We start from the raw sequence: 25,338 nt of genomic DNA on the forward strand, positions 1-25,338 counted from the left end.
TTACTGTCATTAAATTCTAATTTTTGCATAATTGATGAGCTATGCACTCTTTCTAATAATAATCTACTTATAGTATGGTATACCATAGACGTCCATATACATATAAGTATGTGCGCTAATTTCTCATGATCATCATCATAGCTTCTGCCGCCTCTTTTCTTGGACTCCTGCATTTCACTAGGCTTCCGTCAGCTTGCTATTAGCATGACTCCTTTTCATTTTTGCTTTACTTGCAATTTTGCATATTCTTTGTGCGCCTTTTGTTTGCAAACAAATTTTCGCTTTCACGCTAAGCATACTTTTCAGCGCGTAGTGCAAAATCGTGCCACGCAAATAAAAGCACATAAATCTAAGTATTTTTGAGTAAGTTATTAATTTTTGTATAATTAACTTACGGCGCGTGATTTTCCACGTAATTGAGGTGAAAAAGTAAAGTGAAGGAGAAAGCATTTTTTTGTTATTAAAGAGCCACTTAAAAAGTTGCTAATGAGAGTTATGAGATTTAGAGTTAGACATTGAAAAGTTCAGGCGCAACTTGTAAATTTTGAGTATAGTAATGTTACATATAGTATTTTTTAGAAAAAAATAGCTTTGTTTGCCATATATTGGACGGTTTTTAAGTATAAAATAGAAGACCTATTGCGAGTAATTAAAAATGTAGTATACCTTTAGGTGCGAAATACCATATAAAAATTGAGATTTGCATATGTAAACTAAGACTTTTGAAAATAACTCAAAATTTACAACAACACACAATATTTTTGGAATTTTTTTTAAGGATAAAACAGTAGACTAATTAAAGAATTAAAAAATGTAGTATACCTTTAGGCGAAAAATGCTCAAAATGTGCATACTTTTAGGCTGATTGCTTAATTTTTTTAAAACTTGAATTTATTATATTATTATTGTCGCTTAGAAATTAAATACTGTTTTTCAAAATTTTTGTATATGTAAAAATTATAATCTTATTAAAATTTAATGACAAATTTAACGCACTCAAAATCAAAATATTCGCAAAACGTGACAATTCAAAATTTACCAGATTTCAAATACCAAGTTACACCAAACTATGAATCCAACAAAAAATATATAATCCAACTTAATTTAAACAATGAATAAAAAAAAATAAGCAAAAATAAATTAGAAAAGTGTTAAACGATAAACGCGCTGGGAGCGTGTGCGCAGCTTACGAAACACGGGCGCAAGCTTGCTGTTGACAGCTCTGCGTCGCGTTGACATTTAACCAACATAACTGCCCTCACCACTACAAAAACTAAAACTAAAAAAAATATAAAATTAAAAACGAAACAAAATAAAACAATAATAATAAAAACCTTTGTGCATTGTTGCTGCTAAAGCAAAATGCATTCGGCGCCCACTACACCCAGTATGCCTTCCGCTACGTCCAGCCGTGGCCATCACAGCACAATTGGCCTTTTAAGCAGCCTTATGCGTCGCTTATTAAAACTTTTGATTAGCTGCCTTCTCATGCCGGCCATGCAACATCACATCCACGTTAATTGGTCTCCAATGTCAACATCTCCAACGTCCAGCATACTTGCGCATGCCTCCACCATCTCGCTTTCGCTTTCGTTGTCTGCCACGAACTCAACCAACGTTGCTGGCGTGACGACGCCCACTGCTAAGCTGGACGTTGGCATGGCTGCTGTGGCGGCAGCCGCTTTATCCGGTTTGGGTGCACGCGCTCCAGCCTCCTGGTCGGTGGCTGCCTCACATATGCGTTTGACGCAGCGCAATAATCATGCGAATATCTCCGAATTGTTGGATAATTTATTACGTGGCTATGATAATAGCATACGACCGGGATTCGGTGGTAAGTGGGTACTCTCTTACATTCATAATTATGCAAAGAACATTTTTTTGCAGCTTTGAATGCTCTAAATTATCCTATTTGTAGTTTATTGTTATTGGAAATAAATATTTGTATACTTTCCAATTGAAATTGGTCTCAAATTGAGATTTTCTTTTAATGCTAACTTATAAAGAGATGGAGAGCATGTCAAATCACAGGAATTTTACTTGTATCCACTCAGAGTCTTCAGCTAATGAAAGGTCAGAAAGGCCAGTAAGTGAAGTACTTCTCATCTTCCTTTTGTCGATAGAGAACCGGTTTCATATTTGATTAGTATCTGTTTCCTTAGCTCGATTCATGGCTTTCAGACAGTACTTTCAGCTTCTGGTAATGAAGAGCTTCGAGTTCACATAACTTGAGCTCCTAGGTTAGATTTTACGAGACCTATATGCGCTTTAGACCAAATTTTGTTTCTTCTTCTCATAACCAAAATGGAGCCGAGTTTTAACCCGTCAGAGGACTGTCCTAACTTTCGAACTCATCGAACTTCAGCTCTCAATTCATAACCCACGGGCCGTATATCAGTATTAAAAAAACGTGGCTTCTGATTCTGATTGTGACAGCTGTGTAGCCTTAGGGTTGCTACAACAGTAACCGGAGTGAACATGGATTTTAGACCGTATAAAGATTTTAAACTCGTGAGATTTGAGCTCCCCGCACTGTTGCTCTTAATATAGGTCTGACGAGTCGTTAGAAGCTTTAAGTAAAATGCTGTTTCTAATTTTCATTATGACGGGTATGTAGCAGTTCTTTCAGTTCCTAAGACAGTGACCGAACCAGACCCGGATTTTCATTCATTCTAGGACTGTCTTCTCCTTCTTCTTTATTAGCGAAGACATCGTTTACACGGTTATAGCCCAATTTACAACAGCGCGCCTGTCGTTCTTCCTTTTCACTTTTTGTTGCCAATTGGAGATGCCAAGTGTAGCCTGATCCTTCTTCACCTGATTTTTTTTAATGAAGTGGAGGTCTTCCTTTTCACCTAGGTAACGCGTCTTGTCGAAGATTCGCTGCTCTGCAGCTCGTATTATTTTCCCCAGCAGTAGACTGAAGAAGTCGCACGACAGAGAGTCGCCTTGCCTGAAACCTCGTTTGATTGCGAACGGCTCGAAGAAAACCGGACGGAGCTTTTGGTATTGCTCAACGTCAGTTTACAGACTGTCTATCTGACTGTCAACTCGGATGTTTCTGGCACTAAAACAACAACACAGTTCTACTAAATGATTCAGGATGGATTCGTAGTCTAGCTAAAGTGCTGTACCAGCGATTATTGGTGGTTTCCATTAGCATTTATGAAGTTTTGACATGGTTTTCTTATTCACAACATTCCAAATGTCATTTTTCTCACTCATCCTTTGTTAGAAATATCAGAAGGAACCACCGAGGTAGTTTGAAGTTCTCGTATAGTATATAAACTTTGTTGCTACTCTATATTATTATATTATACCGAAATCCTGAAGTATATACAATGAAAGCATATCACAAGTCACGGAAAACGTTGGAAATATGGAACAATTTTGTCAAAAAAAAAGTACTCTGGAACTGGTTTAAGAGACGATTAATGTTGAGTCAAAGTCCTGCAGACCATACAAGCCTTCTTTGTGAAAGAAAGAAATTATAAAACAGCATTGCTTACGCTGAAGAGCATACTTTAATAAGAAAGAAGAAGAAAAAAGTGCTCAGTTTGCAGTTGAGCATATCAAGGAGAGCTAAGTCTAGTAGAATCAACTAGCGACAAGTCGACTTGACCTAATTTTGACTAATTTAATGTAAAGCCTTGGGACCATCCGATAATCGCAATCTTATTTCAGCTTCTCTATTATTTTTTTTTCTTTTGTGGTCTTACTACTTAACATTAACAACTCAATTTTTCTAACAAAAAATGCCACATTATTATCCAAATATAGCTCATTCTATAAATAAGTAAGCCGGAAGTGATTATCTTTACAATGACGGCAAGAACGATTGCTTTCAAGTTAATCAAATAAAGTGCTGCGACAATTGACTATTTTTGTATTCTACTAAGTACCAATACGCTTAAAAGCGCTGGAAATATGAAAGTAAATAAAGCACTGACGCTCGCAAGAACAACTCAATCAAAAATGAACCGCGCTGCTGTTTGAATAGACGCCATTGGCGCTAAATGCAGGCGCTAACTCACACTAACACGCCAGTAATTGGCGTGTAATTTGTCAACAGCGTGCTGCCGCTGGAAGAAGAAGGCATTTCAAACGATGCCAAAATCGCAGTGTGGAAACTTTGACAAATATACAAACTTAAGCCACTAAATACCCAAAATTGCTCTTTGTGGCAATTGGAGACTTTTCGACCTGCACTCGTTAGACTGCCCGCTCCATTCTGCCGCATCGCCACATCCGCTTAAGCACCACGCATAAATTTTCGAAAATCTAAAGCGCTAACGCGCGAAAACGACACATTTCCGACAATTTCGAAAACTGACATTTATGAAAATGTCAACAAAGGCAATCATATGCAGCGCGCCGTTATACTTCAAATGGTGGCATGCAAATTAGTTGGAAGCTTGTGGCCAACAGGCGTTGCAAGGAAGCCAGACTAGTCAATTTTACGGCGCTAACGCGTAAGAGGGTTGCGACTAAGCGCACGTAAGCGTTGATACGCGTAATTCCGAAGCGTGAATGTATTATAAGATATTCACAGGGTGACAAGCTGTGGATGAAAGAGCGCGTTGGCTTTACGCTTAGACTCTTCAGTTGAACCCGTGATCAGGCAATCATTTGGTCTTCCTGTTGTGGGAAATGCGTCAGCTTCAGTTATGTACACAAGGTGTTAAAATGCGGAAATTATTCGACAGCCAAAAAGCTTGTCATGAAAGTAGCAACAAAATGTTGCAGGAAGCTGTTAATTTGCAATTTTTGTTTGAAATTGGAATCTTTGCTACTATTTAGAGGAAATAAAATTTACTTGCTTATTTTATCTGAAAAAAACATTATTCAAAAGCAGTTGGAGGTAAAGAAGGATGCAAAAATGTAAATTGTAGCTTTTGTCAAATAAGCTTGTGCTTGCAAATTCACTTTGACCGATTTTGTCAGGGCTCTCTTTGACTTTGACATCTGAAAAGTGCAAAAAGCGCTGTTGGATAACTCAGCGGCTTAAGCATAACATAATTGAAACATGTAACATGTCATTAAAGAGAGAAAACCCCCACGAATCGTATATAATAGTATTGAGTTGATTTTCAGCATAAATTCTTGATTTTTAGCTCAATTTATCGTGGCAAGAACTTAGCCCGAATTTAACCTTATTTTTAAACACCATTGCCTTGGTGAGAGACTTGTTTTTTCTCTCAATAAACACTAACGGTAATTTACCATATATCATCGGAAACCCCAAACATAGGATTTTATTCCCCAAGAGACTCATAAACGCAATACTCTGTTACACCTATACCTAGAAGAGTAGGTAGGTAGAAGTGCTACCACCATGGGCTAAATCAGCGCTGAATGCTCGGATTCTTGGGTTTATTCCGGTAATACTTGGGTCATATCTGCCTTGTTATCTTGTCATTGATTTCCATTTGATCCGAGCTAATTGTTCAAATATTTTACACGCTTCTTCTTGATCGTTTTTAGCGAGCATGGATTTATCTAAAGATGCTCCTTTTGCCCAACTAGTCTACTTTTTGTCGTTGGAAATGTGATAGTGATCGGGAACACAGTTAATGGACAAGTGAATTTGGCTCGCCAGTGAGCTTAAAGCTTTCAGCAATTATTATCTACGCTGAAATTAAGTTTTGGCACCGACAGCGCAGCAATGCCGCCTGACTAACTGTGCATATGGTTCATTTCTGTATTCTACCGTTTGGAAGTTAGTGGCTGAGTTTGGTAGATAGAAAGAGATGTCAAAATCCTTGAAGAATAAACCATTTTCTACTCCACAGTCCAACCTTTCGGTATAGATTGAGTTAGAATCCTTCTTCCCTACTAAACCTCTTTTCTTTTCACGGCTAGAGGCTCTAATCAACTTGAAGTAACTAGTAAAATCCATTCTTGGGAGGATTTAGTCTGATTTATTTAAATTTGTTGTTATGTGCAGGTTCAGCATATCGCTATCGGCTTGTGGAAGACTTTTTTTTACTTTCCTTAACCACGGTTGTTAATATAAATAAATATATCATCGGATGGACGAAAGGGTAGTACCATTTAAGTCTTCTCCGTTGCGCCTATATCCATAAATACGAACTTTTTCGGCCGGGGTTTTATCTCGGATGGAACCGTGTTTCGTTCACGACTTAAGACTTCATCCGGTTTATGTATCCAAATTCTACAGAACATGAATAATAATAACGTATGTACTATAGAATGAACTGTTGAGAGCATACCTCAGTTAGTTTCACTATCTAAGCGTCTGTAATCGTTCAATAGACTATGTGATGCCATAATGCATCCATAAACATTTACGAGTAAAAAATTATTTTTCCTTGTTAGCGATCATTCATCTCCTGGACTCCCGAACTCTAACTATGAAACCTATACGAGGATATGAACAAACAGTGTTGCGTATATTTAAGAGCCACTTCTTAAAAGAAATCACTGATTTATCGAACTGCCTTCATATACAACAAAGCTGCCATACAAATGTTGCGTTTGAGAGCATCCTTAAATTTTTCTGTCACCTGTACCTTCAAGTATACAAGCATACATACAGACATGTTCTAACATTTTCTATACAGCATTTGTAAATAATTTCATTTACAAACATGTATTTGAGTATTTTGTATACATAGCCGTGCTTGATTTAGCATTTCCATATCCGCTTTGCATTTCAGTTACACTTGTGCATAGCCTTTGTGGTTGACTGTGTTGGAGTTAGTCACATAATCTCATATACTTCACAGCTTTGCAGTTGTTTGACGGTTTAAAATGATACACTCGATTTATATGAGAGGTCGCTACGGTTGATTTTCTTATGGTACAGATTCCGATTAAGAGTTTGACAGTAGGGGAATAGCTCATAGTGCATGATTCACAAATGAAACTACGGTCCATGAGGTTTTTCTTCGCATTAAACATACAAGTATGTATGTACGTATGGCTTACTATTTATACATAATATTTTTTTCTTCTATTCACTTTTCCTTAATATATTTAATATCTATACTCGTAAATAAAATTAAAGAAAAATAATAATTTATTGCATTTTCAGGTCCACCCGCTACAGTCGAGGTTGACATTATGGTACGGAGTATGGGACCCATCTCCGAAGTAGATATGGTAAGGCAGTGCATCAGACACCGCACATGAATCACAAACAGACTTTAGTTGTAAATGTTTACATTTATTTTTTATTTAAAGCTAAAAATTTGCTTGACATTCCAAAGCATATTTATCATAAAAAATCAAAAGTCTATATAAAAAAGATCCCACAACAACTTAACCGCTATAAAAACCCACCACACTTACGTGAAACTCGCGCGTAAACACTTTATCGATAATAATTGCTTTTCGCGAAAGCAAAAAGCCCAACAAATTTATTTATTTGCAGCCAAACAAATCAAAACCAATTAAAGTCACTCAGTCCAAACAGCAACAAATGGCGTGTGGGAGCGTCAAACAGCGCTTAAGCGACCAACCGTTAAGCTGCTGACTGACTTATTTCAATTTAGCATTTGTTGATTGAGCAACCGCAAGCGACACGCTCTACTAATAACTACATAAATACATATAAACCCACGTTCAGACATACATCCAATCTATTTGTGTTATTTAATCAACGCGACGCCTTTTGATTTGATTGCTTAACACCACGCAAGTGGATTTCCTCTGTGGCAAATTTCTATTGCCTCAAAGTAAATATTTTCAATATTTTCTCTTCATTTCATTGCAGACTTATTCCATGGACTGTTATTTCCGTCAATCATGGGTGGATAAGCGTTTAGCCTTCAAAGGCGCTCAGGACACTTTGGCATTGAGTGTTTCGATGTTGGCGCGCATCTGGAAGCCCGATACATATTTCTATAATGGCAAACAGAGTTATCTGCATACCATAACCACACCAAATAAGTTCGTGCGCATTTATCAGAATGGCAGAGTGTTGTATTCGAGCAGGTGAGTGGTAAAAAATTTTATATGGTACATTGCAAGCAAAGTGACGGTAAATATACTAGTAAAAATACTGGTTAGTTACCCAAGAATGCTACCAGAGATTTCGTTTAATGCATCGGTCAGTTTCTCAAAGCCAAATTGGTAAATATAAAAATGTTCTCAGTATGGCAGAGTGTTGAGAGTGAGTGGTAAAAACTATATACACTGCAAACTTACTAACATTAAATATACTGGTTAGTTACCCAAGAGCACTACCAGTTATTTCGGTTAAAGTATCTATCAGTCTCTCAAAACCGTATTGACAAATATAAAAATGTATGCACAAATCGTAGCTTCGACTTTTTTTAACTTCATTTTTCGTAGGATATAACCCTACTAGAAGAAAAGCTTTTATTAAAAGAAATTTCAAAGGAAAATCCATCTAATTCGACCGGTTTCCACAATTACACATCTTGATTAGGTTGTAGGTTAAGGCACAATAACTCTAAAGTTACGCATTCGTGCTCTCCTTAAAAGTAATATATTACAGATCTTACTTTAGCGAACTCCATGGAAGAGTGTCGAGATATTTCTGATAGTTTCAAAAATAGGACTCAGGGACTCAAATCTGGCGTATACTGAGCGAAAACCCCCGTTTCTTATTTACTTAAAAAGTCACTCACAATAATGCTAGACTTCAACGGTGAATTATCGTGGCGAATACATGTAGTACTCGTATTCCTTCTTGACCGGTTGAACCTTTGGAACGAAATCGTAGAAATCAATGAATAAGACCACCCCTCTATTTTAGACCGAACTATACAATATTTTTTGGCTTTCGCATCATTTTTGCAGCTCTATTACAATCATAAAGCCACACCTCGGGGGCACCAGTAATGATGTGTTTGATGAATAAAGAGTCCTCAGCTATGCCCCATTCCTTTTGCGATCTCTAATCAGCGTTATTTTTGTAAAAGATTCAGGTCTGTTGCTACGTGTCTAACATTGACACGCCTCAAACCCAGAACATTCACCAAAATGTGTTGAGTCTATCCATAAGAGATGTTGAGGTCCTCTGCTATGTCTCCAAGGCAAACATGACAATTTTCAATCACTATTTCTTTGACTTTTTCCATGTTATCGTCATTAGCAGGTCCAACGTCGATCGAAGAGCTGAGACATGTACAAGTATATTCAAAAAGTCCTGTTTACTTTGGAACACACCTTGTATTACCCAGTCAACGTACATAAGCAAATTTAAGAAAAAATTAACTGCACAATAAAATTCACTTTTTTCTCCCTCCTTTCAGATTAACAATCAAAGCTGGCTGCCCAATGAACTTGGAAGACTTCCCCATGGATATACAAAAGTGTCCACTAAAGTTTGGCTCATGTAAGTGAAATGAAAACTGCCAAAAACTTATAAGCAACTGCATAAGTTGTATAACAAATCACACAAGTTGTAAAGTAAATGCAATTGAGGTGACAAACATACCATCATACTAAAACTGGGTATGAATTTAGGCTGATATGGCTATACCCCTATATAAGTATAATGTATGAAATCTTGTTTAATTTTCTTAAACTCATACAGCGTAATCTTTTCAGCTGAGCAATGCTTAAGGCAGCTAAGCACATTATGTGCTCGTGTATAGTATGCTTTAACTATATGAATGAATATGTGTCTGCGATTATTTTTATTACCTATTGACCTTGGCGACACAAAGTCGCAAAGATGATTATGAAGGGAAGGGCAGTAAATGCATCTTGTATGCTGTGTGTTTTCGCTTGAGGGAAGTTTGATAGCACAATGACTTTTGATTCAAACGTGCACTATAGTTTCATAAAATATTAAATTGCATTTAGTTCAAAAAAGTATTGCCTTGAATTTAGTTAGCTATAGATCAACCATAATATCCTATTTCGGACAGACTTTTGATACCTCCTAAACATTATTACCATAAAAGTGTTCTAAAAATAGCTTTTCGGTATTATTTAGAGATTGCTTATCAAAACATTCAACAATACTATCACCTGTATGTCAAAGTACCATCTTTTGTATACGTAGAACTTTGGTTACCTCTCGAAACTGGAGTACCCCTCGCTCGACTACATTATAATTCTGGGTACTGCTTTGTGTTGAGCTCCTAATTATGCACATGTATGCTCTATGTGGTTCTTTGCAAGTTACATCCATTTTTCATCCCTTACATAGTAAAGTATCATCTAAACAGATTATTTACGTCAATGAATTCTTTCCGGTAAAAAGAGTTTGTTTAGCTATTACTGCAACATGAAAGTTGTCATGCTATTCTTTGCTTGCGGAGTACTTGAGTTGCCTCTTAAAACTGGAGTACCCCTCGCACGATTGCGTTTTTATTCAGGATACTGTTTAGACTTAAGCTCTTTCTTATGCATATGAGTGACCTATATGGATCTAACCACTTATTTGCAACTCACATTCATTTTACTATTTTATATCTCTTTTAATATAATCACAAATCATCATAATATACTGTTTTTTAATAGACGATATCAATAATTTGTTAATGCTTAAAAGGGTTGTGTGTAAAAATTCTTACAAAAGAGAGTCAAAATATTATCCTCTACATATGGATAACTTGAGTTACCTCTCGAAACTGGAGTACTCCTCGTACGATTGCGTTCTAAAACTGGACACAACTTTGAATTAAGCTCTTACTTATGCATATGCGTGTCTTATATCACTCTAATCACTTCTTTGCACGTCGCATCCATTTTAGTAATTTTACATCATATTCTTAAAATGAATAGTCGTCCAAATAGACCGTTTTCTGTCTTATTAATGTACGATGTCATTGATTTCTTAACACCAGAAACAGTTTTTGTAGCCATTCCTGCAACTGAGTGTCCAAGTACCACCCTTAGTACAATATATTCATAGTAACCTCTCGAAACTAGAGTACCCCTCGTACGATTTTATTCTTATTCTGAATACTCATTTGATTTAAGATCCCATTTATGCATATGCGTGTCTTATATGACTATAACTACTTTGCCACATGATTTCTATATACATATGACTATAATCACTTTCTTGTAAGCCACATTAATTTTAGTTATTTTATATATCTTTTCTAATAGCCAAAACTTGCCTAAAGAGACTGTTCTTTGATATAATGTTAGACGTTTTCTATGATTTCTAAATCATCCATCTTGTAGACATTTCCGTAACTCTCTATAAACAACTAGATCTGTTTCGCAAAAAGTTTTTCTTACAAAGTAATTATTTAAGACTTCGCTTCAAGGTATTTGAGTGAAGTTTGTGATTCATCAGAATTGAAACACATATAACTAAGGGTTCTATATGAATCTCATAAACTTGTTAATTGAGAAAGTTTTGAGATCATCATTGAAATTAGCACTTATTTGGAAGGCCCTTAGGAAGTAAGAGAGCAACGTTTTCAATGTAAAATATGCTGACTTATCATATTGTCCTCGTACATGCGACTTTCTTCTTCTTCATGTATGTATGTATATATATTTATTTTGTATTAGTGCAATCTTACTATAAATGCAATTCAACGAAATGTTTATGTCTTTCTCGTACATACAAACACGACTGTTTATTTATGTTTTCAGTGGACCCCCCACTACAATCACATATACGTAATTGCCCACATATATAAATATATAGACATGTAAGTCTCATATGTGGCCACCCTGAACGCTTATCGTTTTGCGCCACTTTGCTGTCGGTTTGTTTTATTCCCTTCTGCTTTTTCGCCTCAGATTTTTCGCCCGGCCTGCTGCGATTTGTGATATTAAAATGATTTAAATAGCTCTTTTGCTGCGCGCTCGTCCTTATGAATGTCCTTACAGTTAGTGCCACACAAAATGCGCCACAAATGGGCAATAAGAAAACGAAAACCAAAAAATGCACGCTTGTAAAAGCGCAACTATGGAAACAAGTTAAGCTGTTGTTAGCCGTTTGTAGTTCATTTATTCGCTCATTCGTTTGTGCCACACAAAGCAAGGCACGCTTACAATCAACAACACACACACGCATGTGTGTTGTGGATATGTGCATGCATGCATATGAATATGCATATGTGTATGTGCAAGAAATTGCTTGTTGCACCCCAAGTACATAATCATTATTGTTTGTTGCACGCTGTTGGCGGTCGCAGAGCTTAGGAGCTTGTGTGCAACGTGGAGCGTGCAGCGGCTTTTCTAATGAATTTGTCTGCCTGCCTGTCCGACATTCAAGCGCGCATTCAAGGCTTTAATTGATTGCATTTTGTGTGGAGAATTTAAGTCGGTTCAAAGAAAATTTTATTTGTGTTTATAAGTGTGTGAGACAAGAAAGAAATGTGAGATGAAAAAGGGTGCATTTTTAAAGGATTTTGTAAGGAGAGGATTTTCTCTTTGATATAAAGTTTCATTGTCAATCAAACGATCTGTCTTTTAGTATATCCCCAAAAATTGGTAAAATCTTCAACACGGCAGATCAAAATATCCACAATCTTCGAGGATGTTTCACATTTACTGCGAATAGAGTTAATCTATAGGCAACTGACAGTGAATAACTTGAAACCCCTACTTACGAATGCCCTAAATACAGCTCAAGCACAAAACGAAGCCCTTTGGTGGATCAAGGAGCTTGGCTCTTGCAGACATAAAGTACAGGAATGCTTCAACTGGACCAAGCTAGCAGAAAGCGTGGACTGTTGGAACGTATATAAAGATCTTCTAAGGAACTACAAGAAGTTGGCGGCCAGAACAGAACGAGGATCCTGAAAGAACTTTTGTAGCGGATTTGAAAAGACCCACGAGGTGACGAGACTTAGGAAACTAATGACCAAAAGCTCCGCGTCGCCCGGTTTAATTCACAAAAGTAGTGGAGTTACTTTCGAGCTGAGGTATTGCTATTGCGAAAGCCACGGACCTGGCCTGTATTGCAGAGTCCAAAGTCAACATCTACGTAGACAGCCAAGCAGCAATCAAGACAGTAACCTCGTAACGCATATCGGAAAAAAGCGTCTTGGGAAGCAGGCCAGCAGGGGAAAGTGTTGACAGATTCAAGCAACTTCACTTCTACGAGGTGACAGGACACAAAGGCCTCGAGAGCAATGGAATAGTGGACGAGATTACCGAGAATGGAATACGGCTAACACCTGAAAACGTGATCAACATTAGGAAACCCATGAATTGTCTATACGACGATCTAGACAGAAGTATGGTAAAGAAAATCAAAACCCTATGGACTGAGCTTCCTTGGTGCAAAGCTGCAAAAGTCATGTGCAAAACGTTAGATCGTAAGCGCACGAAATGTATATTGGCACTCGATAGAAGAGGCTGTAAGAACATGATCGGAATACTAACTGATCGCTTTCTGGTGGCGACACACGGTCGCAGAATGGAGTTGACAGATCGAAAATATTGCAGGAAATGTCTACAGTAAGGCACCAGGGAAACAGTGGAACACCTCTTGTGGACTCGTCCCATATTGAAAAGGCTATGTTATAAGCATTTGAGGTCCCCACAGTATGATACACTGTAGGAGGTAAAGATAGTGAGGTCGCAGAGTCTGTTAAAATTCACGTCAAGCGCAGGCATTAAAAGGATGACTACTTCTCATGGACCTAGTAAATGAACTTCCCATGGTATCAAAAAGGACCGAAACTAGTCTATGCCTGGCTCATTGACTTACCAGATTAACATAACCTAACCTATGAAACTTTCAAACTAATGGGATCTGCATAGTATATGACAGACATGCATTAAAAATAATATTTTTAAATGTACTGATATCCATACTTCCCTTAAAATTCGAAGCAAATATCATTACAATTTTCATCATCAGCCTAATATAGCCATTTGCCCTTGCGTCCTTACAAATTATTGATAAGCAAAATCTAACTGTGTTACGCCAGCAACGTCTGAAATGCTTTAATTTCAATCATTATTTGTCTAATTCGAACATGTGTTGCTGTCCAAAATCGATTTCTGCCATTTCAATGTGCACTTTTGATTTGAATGTCATACGAGGCGTATACGTAACATCATTAAAAATCAATTTACACATTACTCCGTGCTACATTGTTACTGATGTACTTATATGGGCTTTAATGCGCGCATATCCGCATAGTAAACCACAATGTGACACAATTTGACAGAACAACATGCGCACACACATAATTATACTTGTATGCATACATAAGTATGTAGTCGTATAGAGAGGGGCAAGTAAAAATGTGACAATAGCAAGCATCTAATGGGCAGTAATTTGAAAAAGCAATGATAATTGTAGGTAGACATGTGCAAATATGCAAATGTATGTGTAGTATAAGAAGTAGAAGTATTCGGTAACTTTGTAGCAAAATTTTAGTTCAAATCTCTTATGACACAAGCGACAGAAAAATAAATATCAAAGCCCAACTAATGGAAGTTTTGAAATAATGACCGATTATTATTTAATAATATATACATAAATATATATCATTCACATTGATATACTGTATAAACTTTATGCTGAAAAAATATCTCTCTAACTTGCTATGCAACCAACGCAAAGCGCTTCAGTACCCATTTTTTATATAACGGTTGCAAATCTTTTCCATCTCTACATAGCCAACTACTACCTATATACATCATCGTCTATGCCTGTATGTATGTCTCCGTTATGCATACATTATAGCGGTTACACAGCTTTGCATAACTGAATTGCTAAGCTCGGGGTGTCGTGGCGTATACGCAACCTCAATACAAAATAATTAAGTTGCTGTCAAGTGTTTGATTCATTTGCAACTGACTGTTTATTGTTTTGCCGTTTGATTTTGTGTTGCCATATTTTGTGTTACCATGCCTACGCCAGTGAAGAAGAAGAAGATATTTTGTGTATTTCCGGCGTCAGAAAAAAAAACAAATATGTATGTGTTTATTTACTAAGCGTCTGCTTCCTGTTATTACTGCCGACAACTGACGCATTGTTGTTGTTCTGGGCGTTGTATGTGGATTTGTTGTCATATTCATACTTATATACGGCACATATGCAAATTTTGATGAATCACATCTACTGAAATTCAAATGTGACTTCGAAGTGTCGGAAAATTGGTGCCGAAATCATTAAGTTTGCTTGGCGTAATTGGTAAAGTCACACTCGTAATACGAAATTGTTGCACAGAGAATGAACCAATAAGCGTTTTTTATGTCGATATTGAAAAATACTAAGATTTGATCCATAAGACGATTTATTAACTGGGTTTTGATAACATTTCCAGTTCGGTTATCAACACATACAACAACGCTTTCCCTTGGATGTCTCAATAGCAGCCATTTTCTATAGAGAACTTAAGCGACCTCTCGAAACTGGAGTAGACTTGACATAATTTTGTTCTCTTTCTGGATACTGTTTTAACTGCAGCTTCTAATGCGTGTCTCATATGACGCCAACCATGCCTTTGCAAGCCATATTCACTGTACCCATTTTACCATACATATACTTCATAATAACCAAATTCGCTCAAAGAAACCGTTCTCTAGCATAATATTAGAAAATTTCGACGATTTCCTAACGCCAAAACAATTACATAACCATTACTGTAACTTGCTATCAAAATACTATACATCGCATACGGAGAACTTGAGTTACCTATCGAAACTGGAGTCCCTCTCATACGATTGCGTTCTTATTAAGGATACTGTTATGAATTAACCTCCGGCTTATGCATATGTGTACCCCATATGACCCGAGCCATTTCTTTGCAAGCCACCTTCACTTTACCCAATTTACATCCATTTCTTGGTAACCAAAGGTCGCCAAAAGAGACCATATTCTGGCATACCATTGAACAATGTTAATTATTTTTTAACGCCTAATTGTTTTTGAAGCCATTCCTGTACCTAGCTATCAAATTGCTATACTTCGCATATGGAGAACTTGAGTTACCTATCGAAACTGGAGTCCCCCTCGTACGATTGTGTTCTTATTCTGTATACTGTTTTGGGTTATGCTTTTACTCATGTCTCTGAGCGCCCTATATGATCTAACTACTTTTTGTAAGCCGGTTTAATTTTAGTTAGTTTACTCGTATATACCATTCTCAATAACTACAATACATCGCAATGACCGTTTTCAGGCGTTCCGTTAGTGTTCAGCCGCTCCAACAGCTGAGACGTTTTTCCATTAAAATCCTCTTTAGTTTCATTACTTGGTCCATTTAGAAAAATTATATTAAAATAATAAAAAATAATACCAAATACTTGAAGCGTTGTGGTGGCTAAGTTTTTTATTTTTTTTTTTTTTTTTTTAAATCGAAATAATAAATGTTTACGTCTGCTTTTTAGAATACTCATTTGCACACCCCACGAAAACTTGACAACTTAATTCGATACACGCATTATTCTCAACACGGATAGCTCACCATCATTTGTAACGACACAGTAATGTCTAGTCGTTTGTTTGTATTGGCATTTGCTGTTAACTTCTTTCTTGTAACAACTTTCTCATTTTGATGTTGCAAGCAAAAAATAGAAGCAGTAGAAAAGAATATAGAAGACACTACAAAATAATTACAACACATCAAACATATGTGTACCATGAAACCTAACGCTCACACATACTCGTATTCAGGAATTGTTATTCTCCCCTTCGCCTATTGCTTCTTCTGATTCTGCTTCTTCTTCGTCTTCTTTACTGATTTGTTTTGTACACGAATTGTTGCATTGCCAAGCATCTTCTCACCAGTTCACATTGAGTGGCTTGAACAAATCAATTTTGTGTTGTCTGCCACTTGAATTGTGTCAACATGCAAACACATTATCCAACTGTACCAATAACACATACACTACAACAAAAACATGCATACTTACAAATGTTGATGGTAATGTATTACATAAAGAAACGTCAGAGATTTGGGCGTACAATAATGAATAGAGGAGTATTAATGCGATCACCTGGATTTGCAACGTAAGCAAATATTCACAAATATGTGTATGTATGTATGTGTATAAACAACCATAACATTCACCTAAATTAACAGTTTGGTGCGGTTTTTGGTCTGGTGTAATTATTGGCTGGTACTTTTTTCGAAATGAAGCTGGTGACACCGTTACTATCAATGGATTTTAAATTCCTCGTCCGACTCGAACTTCTGCCCGCCGTGTGAATTTGTAAAGTTTAGGGAAAAAAATAAATCTCATGGAATCAAAGGAATTTCGTATCTCAATCCGGTGTATTGTCAAAGAAGAATATCACTTTTTTCCTCGCCAAATGGATCCGTTCTTCTTCAGTGTTTTCCCTATTTTTCTTTATATCAGCGTCCTGTGATCATTTTTCCATTTCCAGGTGGTCGGTTGATCTGCAGCGAATCCCAGTAAACGGTGGTTTTCTTCTTTGCCGCCAATAGAAAGATTATCTTGGCATTAGTAGGAGTCTTAGCAGGAGTAAGTCTACTTTTTCGCCTGTTCCTTTGTCTCTGATGGTTCCATGTTTCGCCGATGGATGCGAAACGACTCAGAATCTTTTTCGAGTTGCACTTAAATATTGTCAAAACTACCCCTAACATGGTCTCATGTTGCTTTTGTTGTTCGGAAAGTGTAAGCGTGTTTCCTAATCATTCTGACAGCTTCCTATTGCCCATATGTAGTATATATATCATGCAGAATTTAACCCACTTAATCTTTTGACAAGCTGCCTCATCTAGGTAGGTTTGACGACGCACCTAGCCCTTAACGAGGTCCATTGTAAAAACACCGGAACCAAAAATTCCCTCACTATATTGACTCCTCTCTAAACAACCCGTACTTCTTATGAAGTTCATCTGTACGAAAAGTTTTACCTGTGCAAGCTCCGAGACGTCATCAAGGAACCAAATCCAAATCCATTCGAATGAAAGATTTTTTTATAGTCTCCCGATAGCTTTAATAATAGTCATTACATGGCGTTCCTAGTCTGCTGGCATGTTTGCCAATTAGATAGTGACCTATTGGCACTCTTACCAGAGTTCTTTTGCCATTCCTTTTGATTTTTTTTAGACACTGTCCGCGTATACGACTCATACTCCATTTATGCCACGTGTGTCGGTAAAATAAACATCTACAAACCGGAGGCATAAAAATTCCCTCTCTTACAGATGGTGCCTGCTCTAGCTATTTCATCTGTTACCAGGAATATCAATAAGTCCTGGGACTCATTGCAGGTTAATCGTAAAGTAGGACGTTAGATCCACTAAGAAATCAAGGAATTATTTTACTATCTTTGACGAAACCCTAAGAGTAACTTCTTAGCAGCTTGGCTATTTGAAGAACGCTTTCCGCTTGGTAAACACTGCATTGGTCTGGTAGACAAAAGGCGATTTTTTTACACCACTCTTCTCTAGAAGGGAAGGCAATATTCGGGACCAGATTTATGTTCAATTCTATAGGATCTCAAAAATTCATTGTCTTGGGAAGAAGCGGAAACTTACTAAGTATCTTAGAATGCCTAGCTAGGATTCCCTCAATCTAAGAGCTGACGGCAGAAAATATAAAATGAAACCTGGGATTGGTTCATTAGAAAGCGACAAGAGACCACTCTTAAACTCGTTGAAGCAACGGTCGCCATCGAAAGAGAAAAGGCACGATATACAAAATCCATTCTTTGATTCCAATCTGCGAATTTTCTTCCAAAATACAATAATCGAATTACCGGGTGTTGTTTTTTTTCTTCCTTAAAATCGACGGACATGAGGTTTTCCACAACCTAAAATGAAACTAGGAGTCTTATTTGGGTGACAGTGTCCGTCATCGAGAATGTACCACAACACAGTCTCTTGCGACAGAGGAGTCTTTGAGAGATGATGTTAAGTGAATGATATTTAAGGTTGATCTTGATATATTTCTAAACTCGTTTGGGTTTTAATGGAAACCACACAATTTTTTTATACTCACAGATCTGAGAGTCCCTAGGGACTACGGGAAAATGTATATATAGTATATATAGATCTGAGTAACTCAATAAAAACCGCAACAGCGCATTCAAATATCGTACTTACTCACCTCACTCAACCACTTCGTTTATTCAAATCATCAATTGCTAACGGTAAACTTGTTGACACCCACAAATAATTCAATTTTCTAACACTTTATATTAACAATAAAACACTCGACCTACATCTGCTCCTCATTACAGTTGGCTACACGACAGCGGACGTTGTCTATCGCTGGAATCGCGAGCGCCCAGCTGTTGCCATCGCCGAGGATATGAAGTTGTCACAATTCGATTTGGTCGATTGTCCGGCGGGCAATCTCACCGATGTGATCTACAAAGCAGCCGCGCCACATGATGCCACACACAACAGCCACAAACCGGGCAATGCTAACAGAAACAGCAATAATTATTACAACAAAAATGCAGGCAGCGATTACAATCCGAATCGCAGGAGTCAGAAGTATGGCGGTAAATCGATGACTACATTTGCGGGACCGGGCGCGAAGAATCAGCATGTACGCGGTACGGGATTGCAGTTGGACAAAGGTGCCTTTGGTGGTGGTAGTGGTGGTGTGGGTGTTGGTGCGGGCCGTGGTGGTTTGGGGGGTGCCAGTGGCGGTGGTGGTGTTGATGGTTTTGGTGGTATTAGTGTGGATGCGCCGGGTTCAGTGCGTTTCGAGTCGAGTCGGGCGTGTAAGTAATTTATTTTCTCTTTTGTTGGGCTTTGGGGTGATTTTATTTGCAGTTTGTTTTTTGTTTCTCTCTTTTGGTTTATGTAATTTATGATTGCTCATATGTCATGTAGGTCAACTAGTGAATGCGTCGAAATAATTTAGTCGGAGTATTAGCGATAATAACTCATACAAAACGCATTGAACCACTGCAGTGATTAATTTGCACCAACAACAATGTAAATAGCTTTAAGCAAGCAACAATTGATTAGTAGCAAACATTATGATAAATTACCAGCAGCGCACAACACTACTTTACAGTTATGGTCATTTTTAACGAAATGTTCTTCTCTCTCTCTCTCTCTCTCCTTCCTTTTCTTTCCCTACAGCTGAGTACTCAATGCTTATGGTGAATTTCCACCTCCAACGTCACATGGGCAATTTTCTCATACAAGTCTATGGCCCCTGCTGTCTACTTGTTGTACTCTCTTGGGTCTCATTTTGGCTTAATCGCGAGGCCACCGCAGATCGTGTTTCGCTGGGCATAACTACTGTGCTGACAATGACATTTCTCGGCTTGGAAGCACGCACCGATCTGCCGAAGGTTCCCTACTTGACTGCTTTGGATTTCTTCGTCTTTCTTTCGTTCGCCTTTATTTTCGCCACCATACTACAATTTGCCGTCGTGCATTACTTCACGAAATATGGTTCCGGTGAGTGTTATTTCATCATTGAAGAGATGGACTCGGATACTGAATCAGAAGCAGACGCACGCACGCTGAAGAGCGAATTTAATGTTAGCACCGAGTCGAAGTTATACGAGGTAATACCGTTGTCGATGTGTTCGATACCGATACATAGCACGGGCAAGGGTTCGACGTCGGCGAGCAGCAGCGGTATTGGTGTGGGCGTCGGTGCGCGTGCACGTCGCAATTCGGGCACTAAGCGACGTATACTAGGCGGTGGTGGTAGTAGAGGTGAGAGCAGTACTAGTGGTGGTCGCTACTATTTGAATTGTTTCACTTGGTCGTGCTTTCGTCGGCGGAAACGTGGTCGCGTTGGCTTCGATATGTCCGATGAGGATGATGAAGAAGCACATTTGCGTGCCGGTGAAGGTAAGCAAGAAAGCTAACAGTCAATAGTACATTTTAAGCTTTTCATTTGCATCTTTGGAAATTATCATTATTTTAGTAACTCTTTTACATTAGGAAGCTCGAAAGCTACTGCCTTAAGCCACTTATAAGAGCGCTTGAACTTCATCTCAAATTTTACTTCCTTATTGCGAAACGTTAGGATTGTGGACAAATATTCCGAGGTGGATCGATAGGAAAAACTGGGGGTTTATTCCGCAGCATAACCTTTAGCTTGATACAACAGTGCCCATCTTCCTTAACATCTCTAAAAAGGCCGGAGGTCGGTAAAGTAGGCCACCTTGGCAAAGATGATCTCCTCATTCGACTTAAACTTTTATCCGGTGTCTGTTTTACGTTTGAAAATAAAAAGAAGTCGCATCACAACAAATCTGAAATACGGTGGATGGAGCAGGTGCACTTAGCTAAATCAGACCAATTTGCCAAAAAGAATAGCAGGGAATGAGAACCGATGCGTTGTCGTAGTGGAATAGCACTTTTTTCTTAGATAAAAAGTTATAAGTTCTCAATTCATCGTTGAATTGGCAGCCCTTCTACAGGTAGTCGGTTCAAAGCACATCTTGTGAATCCCAAAAAATGCTGACTGTCACATTTCTGAACGATATAACAGGCTACGACTTCTTCGGAGCAATTTCACTGTTTTGACCCTTTATTACTCTCGGGTGTGTACCAATAGCCGCATGTTCTCTCGACAAGTTTAAACCAAGCTGTTAAGCAGCTCATCCAATCGCCAGCCCTTTCAAAGCACATCTTGTGAATCCCAAAAGATGGTAACCATCATACTTCTGGTCGTTATGATCGGCTTCGCCTTCCTCGGGGCAAGTTTATCGAGTGAAGTTCAGTGTTTCGACACTTTATTATTCTCAGGAGTGTACCAATGGCTCCATGATTCGCCAACGGGCCCGAATACAGCCATAATTGTCTTAGGACTGTCTTTGGATAACAACGTCAAACCTGACTGTTAAGTGATCTTGTCTACTTGACAGCCCTTCTTCAGATAGTCGATCTAGAGCACATCTTGTGAATCCCAGAAAATGGTGAGCATCACATCTCTGGTCGAGATAATAGGCTACACCTCCTTAGCAGCAAGTTTATCGAGTGTACTTCACTGTTTTGACTTTTTATTACTCTCTGGTGTGTTCCAATAGCTCCAAATGTTCAAATACTTGTCGACGAGCACGCAACCAAACAGAATCTTCCTAGGGTTACGCTTTAACAGCGTCAAAGCTAGCTGTTAGGAGACTTTATGGTTACTCTTTATGCTGACCAGAGTGAGCAAAACCAAACCAAAACTGCGAGTCCGAGTCAGCGGAAATTTGAACATTAGCCATCTGCAAATACTCCACGATAGTGGACATTGGCGCGATCGGATGAAGAAGCTAAGTATTATGGTTGCTTCGAAAATAAACCCGCTATGAAAACAACATATACATAGCTTCTCCAAGAAACTTTAAATTGAAGACTTTTTAGTTTTCGGTCTCACAAGTATTTTTTGTTCTAACCACTAGCGCCTTACAACTTGAGTCGGTGCAAACCCGTCTTTAAATTATAGTAATAAACATACCGACTTTTTCATTGTCCTGCTGCTTCTTGTACTGATCTTTTATTAAAATAAAATAACTCTCATTTTTCTACTCTCTCAATTTTGCTACAGAGCCCACACCACATCGCGGCAGCGGCAAGAGACGCATGTCTTTCTACCGACGCGAGGAACTCGAAGCACGTCGCAAAGGCAAACGTGTACCGCAATACAACTCTGTATCTAAAATCGATCGCGCATCACGCATAGTCTTTCCAATGCTCTTCCTACTCATCAATGTCTTCTACTGGTATGGCTACCTGTCGCGCAGCTCACGAATCTTAGCGAATACACCGACGGCCACTTGATGTTACCTTTTAGCAATTTAGATGAAGTCCGAGAAGAAAACAAACGAACGGCTATGTGGTGGCGTTGAAGGCAACAAAAATTCAAAATTTACAAAAATAATTCGTTAATGATGTGACAAGTCATTGGTGAACATGTTTGGCCAGTAAATTAAGTAAAAAATTAACATATTTTTGGAGAAAAAATTTATGAAAACAAATGCTGCCGTTTAAATTAGAAAATAATCAAAATATTGCTATGAAATTAAGCGAAAAAAAATTTCAGACAAACATAAAATATGCTAGCTTTCATCAGCGGTCACTGCTTTCCACGTTTTTGCTCAACAGCGCGCAACTTTTTCTTCTTAACTAAATTGCTAAAATAAGGAAAATACTAGACACTATAAAAGAGGGCTTTGTTAACTGGGTGTGAGATTAACTGATATGTAATTAAAAGCGTAATTAAATGAATAATTGAGAACTAGTAATGCATAATTACAGGCTCAAGCGTGATGACGTAATAGCTTTAATATAGATAAAAATAATTAAAAAAATACAAATAATTAATAATTAATTTGTTAAGCAGTTTGAAAGCCACTAGGCATTGTATGTGAGCCTGTGTACAATATTTATATTGTAAATAGTTTTGAAAGCATTGTAGTATTTACAGGCAATAACTGCAAATACAAGAGAAGCGAATGAGAAGACATCCGAAATGGAGGGTGTAATGGAGATGTTGTGTGAAAATGTGTAGAAAAACAGTTTTAGTTTATATACACATAAATATTTGTATAGTACATAAGTAATGTTATATGGTACATAAGTAATGTTATATAAAGAAAAAAAAATTGTAAACGTATAATAAATTTAATGTTTTTGTGCATAAAGTATGCAGAACGAAGTTTAAATATTTAAGTCTAGATATCGAAAAACTGCCCATCGGCTGGTGAAAGATTTGAGCTAGCTTTATTTAGTATAAGTAATGTAGTTTTAACCACTTGTAAAGTCAGTTGGATATTTAATTGAGTTAAAAAGTTTGATTAAATTGCAAAAAAATATAAAGATTTGGAAAATAAAAACAACAAACAATCTTTATCTTTATATATATAAATCTTCTGACCGTGTGTTTGCATTTGAACTGCTCCTAAACGGATGGACCGATTTTGATGAAATTTTGTGTGTATGTTCAAGGAGATTCGAGAATGGTTTAGATTTACAATTTGGGCCACTGGAAAATGTTTTTTAAATTATTTTTTCATTTTTAATCAATTGTTAATTTTGGAATGTTTGACCGATAGATGGCGCTACCATCGCAGTATCCAATATTCAAACCTTAAATTGGCGTAAACGTGCATTAAACAAAACGATGCCAAAGTGAAAGGCGACATCTGTGGATCAAGTTTTTATATTGTGGATAGAGTTCGTTCTTAAGTAATAAATTGGGTGATTCAATACATCTATGAGTAGCTATAACATTTTTTTCATACCTGCTAACTATTGGAGGGGGTATCTTGACAGGCAATTTAAAATTGCAAAAGGTCTGGCATAAAAAAATAGCGGCATAACTGAAGTGTTGATAAAAAATTTGAGATATACAGAAATCTTTTCGAAGCATTGCACAGAGCAATACAATATTTAAACGGCAACGATGAATACATATATGCGTACAATTTCAAACTGATCCTTCCTGAAAAATAATAAAATTGCTAAATATTGGGAATGGTAGAATAGAACTGCAATCAAATACACAATGCAATGAATTAAAACTGGCTCATTTATCATTCGATGAATAATATACCACGGGCATCCCAAAAGACTGATGCCATAACCTTGCCAGCCGATTTTTTTGTCTTTCCACGCTTGAGAACCGTTTCTTAATATGCAGTCCACCAGGCTGACAATCGATCGGACTCGACTGATTTCACTGATGCACAGCCCAAATTCAATAGTATTTTTACCACAAAAACCAATTCTTTCTTAACGCACGAAATGCTTTTTGATTCATTTTTATTGCTTCATCAAAAATGCGATTATTCCTTAACTAATACTTATAATCTAACTAATAGAAATCATATAGATGGTATTAGTAGTACTACCTATGTAGCAGCCACAGTAAAACGTAGGCGGGTCCTCTAGTTATACATATATTATTGTTTTACATGCAGCACTTAAATCTCTTCAGGCTGCTCTTCGTCACAAATGCGGCAATTTTTCTTGTTTACGTACCCTTTGCGCCAGAAACGGGCCTCGTCGCTGAACAAAAAAAGCCCATAGAAAGCAGCGATGTCACTTGGGAAGGTCGAGCGACTACAATTCTTATATAAACTGCTTTTTGTATGCTTTCAACTTAAGATCTCGACGTAAAATGTGCAAAGTCGTTCCACACGTCAGTCCGCGTTCCTGCGAATGCCGCTGTATCGACTCTCCATGGTCTTGGTGCACACTCTCAGCTACTTCTGCTATGTTTTCTTCAATGCGTACTGAACTTACATAGTTTATTCGGTCAAATATTTTCCAATGAATGCTGGGTCTCAAGAAGGGTGATGGTGTTGCGAATAGTATGCTCAGTAGGCCGATTAGGTTGACCATACGAGGTTTGACATTTAAGTAATGAGACTGATTTTTTTACCGTGCTTGAGGTAAACCTGTGACCTTGAAATTCCCTTTCTCTTTTTCCGGCATCCCTTCCCTCTTCATTGATAAACATATGTACCATCGCTTTAGTTCGCCTGCTGCGTCAAGTTGAGTAGACGTGTGTTTGTAGTGC

The 25,338-nt window shown here is 37.7% G+C and overlaps 1 protein-coding gene across 1 annotated transcript; it reads left to right on the forward strand.

The window, feature by feature from the left end:
* The first annotated feature begins 1,054 nt into the window (after positions 1-1,054).
* On the forward strand, positions 1,055-23,631 carry LOC105224042 (gamma-aminobutyric acid receptor alpha-like). The gene is made up of 7 exons (XM_029549332.2): positions 1,055-1,834; positions 7,058-7,125; positions 7,739-7,959; positions 9,246-9,328; positions 19,088-19,432; positions 19,947-20,672; positions 22,363-23,631. Exons 1-7 carry the CDS (start codon positions 1,363-1,365, stop codon positions 22,593-22,595), a joined length of 2,148 nt encoding a protein of 715 aa, XP_029405192.2. The 5' UTR covers positions 1,055-1,362; the 3' UTR covers positions 22,596-23,631.
* The last annotated feature ends 1,707 nt before the right edge of the window (positions 23,632-25,338 follow it).

This window comes from Bactrocera dorsalis, chromosome 5, assembly GCF_023373825.1.
Source record: "Bactrocera dorsalis isolate Fly_Bdor chromosome 5, ASM2337382v1, whole genome shotgun sequence".
In the NCBI taxonomy this organism is placed as follows: Eukaryota; Metazoa; Arthropoda; class Insecta; order Diptera; family Tephritidae; genus Bactrocera; species Bactrocera dorsalis.